General features: G+C 34.9%; 1 protein-coding gene across 1 annotated transcript in view; it reads left to right on the forward strand.

Moving 5' to 3' along the window:
* Positions 1–8,653, forward strand: part of LOC105621982 (kinesin-like protein KIF16B) — a 17,836-nt gene that overhangs the window by 8,687 nt on the left and 496 nt on the right. The window contains exons 5-15 of the mRNA XM_012203413.1: positions 269–514; positions 1,093–1,265; positions 1,411–1,816; positions 1,899–2,183; positions 2,488–2,901; positions 2,972–3,169; positions 4,689–4,811; positions 5,095–5,196; positions 6,039–6,176; positions 6,242–7,231; positions 7,636–7,899. Coding sequence (XP_012058803.1) covers positions 269–514; positions 1,093–1,265; positions 1,411–1,816; positions 1,899–2,183; positions 2,488–2,901; positions 2,972–3,169; positions 4,689–4,811; positions 5,095–5,196; positions 6,039–6,176; positions 6,242–7,231; positions 7,636–7,899 — 3,339 coding nt within the window. The remainder of the gene's footprint in view (positions 1–268; positions 515–1,092; positions 1,266–1,410; positions 1,817–1,898; positions 2,184–2,487; positions 2,902–2,971; positions 3,170–4,688; positions 4,812–5,094; positions 5,197–6,038; positions 6,177–6,241; positions 7,232–7,635; positions 7,900–8,653) is intronic.

Raw genomic sequence — 8,653 nt, forward strand, 5'->3', positions numbered from 1 at the left:
TAATATAATAAATAAATCATATANTACTTCTCTNANAGAGANATAATACAATATATGTNTTATATATATATATATATATATATATATATATATATATATAATATATTATATATTATTAGTATTATTATTAGTATTATTATTAGTATTATTATATTATTAGTATTATATAATATATTGATTATATGTATTGATATGATTATCTATATTATTTTCTTTTTTGTTTTTAAAATTTAATTTATTATTAATTTATGTGCGATCGTTATCATAGGAATCTCAGGGATTGATACCACGAATTTGCAAGACGCTTTTCGCTAGAATGGCAGCTGGAAAGGAAAGCGGGGCGTCGTACAGAACGGAAGTATCATTCCTAGAAATCTATAACGAAAGAGTAAGAGATCTACTTAGACTGGACCAAAGCCAATCTCATTCGCTGAGGGTACGAGAACATCCTACAGGAGGGCCTTATGTCCAAGATCTATCGTGTCATCTCGTCTATGATTATTCGGACATTCAGGTAAAACTGACTACATAGAATGAACAGCGAATGTGAAAGTTTGTTGTTATTTGTTACAGAAATGTTGCATAAGTTTAATTGCTATGTTTAATTGCTAAAAATATCAAGAAAATTATTGATATTTTTGACAATGAATTATTTGATATTTTTGACAAAAAAAATGTATAATTAATTCAATAGGGGATCAATAGATTCATTGTCAGCTTCGAAAGATTAATAGTAAGCCCTATCGCGCTTATCTGTTTATTATAGGTATTATTTTGAAATTACAACAGAACAAATATTATATATTATTTTATCACACATATAATTTCTTTTATCGCATTATTTGTAAAATATCCAGATAACATTTATGTTACATAAGATATCTAAAAGACGTCTTTCTAAAAAATGTCTTAAAGACATCTTATGCAACATAAATGTTATCTGGGTAATTTTTGGCATAGCAGTATAAATAAAGATATTTTAAAATAAAAGATATATATAAGATAAATATTGTGTACAATAATAAATAATAAACATAATAATATATATCTCTTTTAGTCACAGTATTAATAAAAGGATTATTTTTGTTTTAGGAATGTATGGTGAGAGGTAATACGCACAGAACCACAGCCAGCACAAAGATGAACGACGTGAGTAGTAGGAGTCACGCGATTTTTACGATAACTTTCGTACAAGCTGGCCTCTCAGAAGGCAACATGCCGTCGGAGACTGTTTCCAAGGTGCACCTTGTCGACTTGGCCGGAAGGTAGTCCCGAAAAAAAAGAAAGCATCACAAGTCGAGTTATTTTTGAATTCGTTCGTTCACGAAAATAAAAGAATAGAAAAACAAAGTAAAAATATCATGACAAGTTACGCAGTTTTCTAAAAAAAAATGTTATTTGCCTTTTCAGTGAACGTGCGAACGCGACCGGAGCGACAGGTCAACGACTCAAGGAAGGCGCACACATCAACAAGTCATTGGTAACTTTAGGCACTGTGATATCCACGCTCTCTGAGCTCAGTTCTGCCAGCGGTGATGCGTCCGCCACAAAACGAAACACGTTTATCCCTTATCGCGACAGCGTGCTCACGTGGTTGCTGAAAGATTCCCTAGGCGGCAATTCCAAGACTATCATGATAGCGACTATCAGTCCGGCGGAATGCAATTACAACGACACTCTCAGCACTCTTAGATACGCCAATCGTGCGAAGAACATTATTAATAAGCCAACTATCAACGAAGATGCAAACGTGAAACTCATTAGAGAGCTCAGAGCGGAAATAGAAAAGTTGAAGTCTCTCATCGACAAAAATATGGCAAGTATACCACGACGCGTTTTTCCACATTTCTTTCTCATTGCTGTTTTAGGAAAAGTATATATTTATTTGTTAATTGTAGAGCGTGGAAAAACCGCCGCAAGTGCTGTTGGCTCAAATCCAAGAGAAACAAGAACAAGAAAAGGTATTGACTGAAGAATGGACCGAAAAGTGGCGAGAAACGCAACAGATTCTGCAAGAACAAAAAGCGCTAGGATTACGAAAGAGCGGGGTCGGTGTCGTTCTTGACTCGGAAATGCCGCATTTAGTCGGTATCGACGATGATTTGCTCAGTACCGGCGTTACACTGTATCACCTAAAAGAGGGAAAAACACTAGTCGGCACGGAGGAAGCTCCCGTTGTCCAGGTAATAATATAAATATAATAAAATTCTTAAGAATACATACATAGAGAAAATATATATAACCAAAATTATATATAACCAAAATGTGTAAACTGTTTGTTCTTTTTAGCTAAATTTTTTGTTTATCTCTCCTCTTTTTCTCTTCTGTTAGAGAAAAAAGATAAAAGATGAACGATACAAGAAGTTCATCTAAAAAGAACAGGCCATATTAATTGATTTAAATAAAAGCCTAAGCTTCAAAAGACTGCATTATTTTTATATATCAATTAATAAAAAAAACGATTAAAAATCGTTGTATTGCAAACAGGATATTGTATTGACCGGTGCGGATGTGGAATCGGAACATTGCGTGGTCGAGTTGGATAGTGGCGTAGCGACGCTGCATCCGCTTTCATCTCACTGCTGGATCAATACTGCCCAAGTGGACAAACCGACAAGATTATCACAAGGATGTATCATACTTCTGGGTAGGAACAACATGTTCCGGTACAATGATCCGGCTGAAGCAGCGAAGCTCCGAAAGGAAGGTGGATCTGGTAACGGCAACCTGCAATCAACGGTTGTCAATCTATCGAGATTGTCGCTCTTAAGTTGGAGCGTCTCCGATCTGCATGCATCTTGTTCTAGCGACAATCTCTTGAACTCGAGCGAGGACCTCAGAGCGGTCGAGGAGTTGGAACAACAAAAGGCTGCGCTTCTGAAAGAAAAGGAAGACTTTAAAGTAAATGAAATATTCTAGATAGGACATTTCTCGTTGAATCGAATTTTGACTAACTATATATTTTTCGTAGAGGGAACAAGAAGAACGCGAGGAAAGATGGGCTGCTAGAAGGGAAGCGCTAGAAGGAGCTCAACGTGAATTAGAACGCGAGTGGGGAGCACAATGGAAAGAATGGGCGGATGCGATTGCAGTCCTGGAGTCGCGTCAACGCGAGCTGCGCGCGAGACGGCATATCCTGGAGCAAGAACGGCGGGACGAAATGACGCAAGTAAGTGACACGGACGCGCCTCCGTCTCCGGAATTGAATGTAATCTCGATTAAGTACCAATTCTACCTCGTCCTTGTCGCTATCGGTGTCCTTATTTGCTTGTCTGGCAACATCATCATCTACTCGCACGTTTGTCCGTTAAATATGTGATAGCCCGGTACATCGTAATAAAGTTTCGCTCTTTACGCGTCACTGCGAGATACGCGAATCGTGGACAAACATCTGCGAGTGTCCCGACTGTGCAAACAACTGTTTGCGAAACAACATTTCAATCATTCGACCAAAATTCTTATAATTAAGATACACAGTACTGTCTATCGATATCTAGATTCAGGCCTATCAGTATGTGTATTTCTCTATAGCAAGCTTACTTTTCAGCAAGAAAGAGAGTGTAATACAGTAATCATTTCATCTTTGTTTAACATTAGCAAACAACAAGAATGTAATGAATTTACTGCATTATTTGTATTTCTTGCTAGAAAGTATTCTTCGTTGTCATTTACGACGAGATTTGCGTTCGCTATCATGAGATTGTCTTAATTCCTCTGCCGGCCTCAAGAATATCTTCAAATATATTGCGTATACTTAACATATTAATATTTACAAATGGTTTATGTTAACAAATTGCGTTAATGTATATGAGTAAGCTGCTGATCGTGAAAAGGTGCTAGTGCTGAAGAGATATTGCCGGACAGATGGCATTCCTTGGAATGTTATATATTTAAGTATCTAGTAAGAATGTTAAGAGTGAAGTATGTACATATCTTGGGCTTGTTTGTATAGAGATACGTCTATGGGTTTGTTATGCGAGATATAAAGATACAGAGGCACTAATTATTGTTATACTGATATATATATTATTGTTGTTTAATAAATTTTTCATACAAAAATTGGCGTTTAATCCTCCACGAAGTATTTGCACGCACTCTCACTGTTTTTTATCTCTGTTTCTCACAATAATTTTTAAGAGTATGCATTCGATCGATTTAACACTCCCGATTAACAAACCCAATTTTTCATTAACTCATTGTCGCTGCACCTCGGGATCCGTCCGCATGATGCACCATTCCGAGTATTGATTATTGAATAGAAAGAAGAAAACTTTTTATTATTTTTTCGAGGCAATGCACCGCGAGAATACATTCGCTATTTGTTCTATTTATTTTGTGATTTGTTTATTCATATTTATATTTATTTGTTAAAGGCGTGCACAAGAATTAAATTTAGATACGTGCGTTAATATTTATGCTATCATTGAAAATATTTTATTCTACTATTGTCATATAGTATTAAAAGACTTTTTTTGTACATTCTGAAAAGAAAAACACAAATGTTATTATTTCCATTTTATTCATTTTTAGGCGATACCTCATCATTCTGATATTTCGTAATTATAAATATTTAGTCTTTCGTTTATATGCAACATGTATCATGGCAAATTATTAATATTTAATTTTGAATCATTTTTTGTTGATTATATCTTTTGTTAACGCATCGGTGTGTGTGTGTGTGGTACCAGGTAGAAAGTATATGTAGGGAAGTCGCCTATCTGCGCACATTATTGCAGTCCAAGCATCGACAATTGCAAGAGCTCGTCAACAATCAGGGACGTGCACAAATTTACCAGCAACGGTGGGAAAAGGTAAGGATTATAAGGAATTTTCGCGAGGAATCTTCGAGAGTCCGTAACTGTAATATGCACGCATATTGCAAATGACGCGATGCATACTCCCACTACTTATATTCATATAACTTAATTTACGCAGACAATATAATATCTCTCTTGACAGTAATTCTTTATAATGTGCAATAAAACAACGGAATGTAAAGTATTCCGATTTCTAGATCTTGTATGAATGTAAAAGGTCGGACATCTTACTTTATAGTTTTAGTAGAGAGTGAGTGAAGCAGAATGTGCATTTCAGACGGACAACGGTGCCGGTAGTGATGACAGTCTGCCCGAATCTTGGTCTAGTCTTAACGATGAAAAGTGCATCGAGAGTGTCAGGGAATTAGTGAATCATCACGTAAGTGAAGTTAAGTTAGTTAAGGCTCTTATTCATTCTGCTATCTCAGATTATGAAACTAGAAACGAGAAAATATATAATAAAAAACTTTTTGTAGAATATATTAATATGGAAATGTTTCAATAAAACAACACAATCGATAGAATCGACTTGTAAAATGGCATTCAGCAGAGAAAGCAGCTTTGCAACTATTGTAAAATTCTTCAATATGATATTGGTTTATACATTTAGATCCAGAAACCAAAAGCAACAATCAATTATATTGAAGAATTTTCACATTCAAAGCTGCTTTCTTATGAACCATATATTAAAAATATTCAATAGGTATATTAAAAATTTTTTTTGTTTCGTTAATTAATAAATAAACCATAAGTACTTTCCATTTGTTAACGCAAGTCTTTGTTTACTTACTGGAATGATAGAAAGATAGAATGATGTTTGTATCAACTTCCATCACTAATGGAAAGCGCCGTATATATATATCTATGATGTATTCTTACATTACATCATGCATATATCTGGAAATGAATTATGCATAACCAAAAACGAAATGAGCTATGTTCGAAATAGCTATGGTAAACTATTAAATTAATAATAAATAGCAATATAAATATGATTTAATTTCTTCCCGAAATAGTTTAGAGATATTTTATCAATTATAAATTGTTTTATTGAAAAATATTTCTATTTAAATATAATGTACAAGAAATTTCATCGTGTTTATTCACTTCTGATGTCACACAATCTGAGATAGTAATGAATAGCAAATGAATAGAAGCTTTAAACGTTTCTCTTCAATCTTTGACTACTTTCTTTTAAAAATATGTGATTTTCTTAAATAGAAAAAAGAGCTAGTCGCTTTGGAAAACGAGTTGCAGAGCAAGGTCAAATCTTTAAATGAACATCAGAGTAAAGTGGATAAGATGGAGGAGGAACTGATGGAGATCGCGAAGAAACAGAAGCAAATATTCAGGGCAGAAGTATGTATATATGTACGTAAAATACTAAGATCTGTAAAACGATTCTTTACATTAATGATTTCTAGTTGGGAGGTGAAGGAGTAACGGAGAAGAAACTATTGTTGGCCAAGCGGACTCAAGAACAGCTTGAAGAAATCGAACGGCGTAAACACAGTCTATCGTTGGACTTAAAACGCACTACGCCCGCATTTCTGAACGACGGCTGTTCATCGAATGATTGTGATGAGGCTTTCAGCTGTAATTCCACATCTTTCCACGAAGTGAACAATAGGAAACATCAGATCGCCTCAGATTTGAATTTGTTGGCACAAAGTATACCGAGCTCCGATACCGTGGAAACATTCCACACAGCAGCGGCCGATTCTCCGGAACTTCGCATAGCCTTCGAAGATGTTGACACAACGTGTATAAATCTGATGAAAGATAAATCTGCAATTGAAGATCGAGATGACAGCTCATCTGAAGTGGATACTAAAAGCACGATAAATACGAATAGAGCTGCTTCCATGGAGCTGGTGAGAGACGAAGAAGGGAAGGTACAACCGCCCACGGTGTCCATCCCGGAGAACATGCTCCAGGATACGTTGGAATCGCCAATACAGCAAAATCCGGCGATGAAGAGACTGAACCAAAGAATCGCACGTCAACGGATGATGGTGATGAGATGCTTGGATGCTGGTACCCCATCGAAGGAAGATCTCAATCGACAAATAATGATACTACAGGATCTGCAGAGACAGCAGATCGAATTGGAAGTGTCTTTATTGGAGGATGAACGGAAAAATCATTCCACGAGGCGGCTCCAGTGCGACGACGAGGACGACCATAGACTCGTCATCAACGAAATCGAGGACTATGTACAGAATGAACCAAATGCTTACTGTAGTGTTGTAGAACCTACAAATAATAGCTCCGCTACTCTATTAACGGTAGCGCAAACCAGATCTCAACTTTTCAGGAATAACAGGCCTAATACTAACGATCAAGAAACTCTGTCGGAATCGTTAGCGTCTAAAAGATCCTCTAGTCGGGGTTACTCGACAGTTTATTTGACGGTAAATCAATTTCTTCCATCTCATCTTAAGGTTTATTCTTTGTGGCTGAACTATGTATATTTGTTATACTTAACCTTTTGTTATTCAACGTTTTCTCATTGCTTTCCTAATCTAATCGGATGCCTGATGTTTTCAAATTGTTTTCTAAAAAAAATCTGAAAAAATTCTAGTACACTCTTTCAACATTCAAAAAAACATTCAATATGAATTTAAGACAGAATAATTAAGAATTGAAAATTTGTCTCGGTTGGACCACGGAGATTTAAAATGAACATATTTTTAAAGTTTTTGGCTAAAGCGAGATAGAAAGTTTTAGTATAGTCCAATGCGAAGCAACAAAGAACAAATCTTTAGATTTTAGATGATCAATCTCGAGACAACTTCAACACACATTTTTTGCACAGAGTCAGAATCGCGGCGACCGCTTGAGTAGTCCGTATTCTTTGACAATCACGAGATCTCTACCATCATTAATAGCGAACGACAACGATTGTGTGATTAATATGATCGTCAGCGTGCCGTCATATGTGATACGCGGAGCCGGCGCATCCAGTCATTATGAATACGAAGTGCGAGTTGTGGCACAGGACGACAATTGGACGCTGCTACGTAGATACAGGAGATTTCGGGAATTGTACATATCGATGCGACAGAAATACGGTAGTAAGGTACGTTATTGTACATTATATAATTATGAAATTGGCACAAATACTGGGAATTGAAGTCATGTAAGATGTCAGATCCACGTGTGATTTACTTAAATTTTGAAGAAAGAAATTATTTGTAAAATAAAACAATTTTTTAGAATTACTGCAGAGAAAGAGGTTTTGTTAAAAACTACCTCATTATTATACCTAAATTATTAATCTCATTTCAAGCAATTAAATTTCGTTATAAAATTCTTTTTATAAATTCTATGTGCTATATAAAATACGGAAAAACATTGAAAAATCAGGACATACTTATATAAAATACAAATCATGCACATATATATATGCATAAATATTACGTAACTTTATTCTGAACTTTGACATGAATTATAAATGTTCTAAAATGAACTTAGAATTATAGAAAGGTCTAATTATTTCAAAACAAAAAATATATATTTTTTATAATATTATTGGGTTGTCCGGAAAGTTCGCCGCAAAAGATTTAAATTTAATAAATGTATACTAAAATTTAAATCTTCAATTTTCCTTCAAAATCGGCACGAACTTTCCAGACAACTCAATATTTTTTTTGAAATAATTAGACCTTTTTATCAATCAAAGTTTTATATATATATATATATATATATATATATATATATTATTGTATATATATATATATATACACACGTATACACTACTACTTTACTAATAATAGACGACACGACTACTACGACAACAACTAAGTTACGTTACGTTTTAACGGACGTACCTT

Source organism: Atta cephalotes (genome assembly GCF_000143395.1).
Source record: "Atta cephalotes unplaced genomic scaffold scaffold00039, whole genome shotgun sequence".
Taxonomy (NCBI): Eukaryota; Metazoa; Arthropoda; class Insecta; order Hymenoptera; family Formicidae; genus Atta; species Atta cephalotes.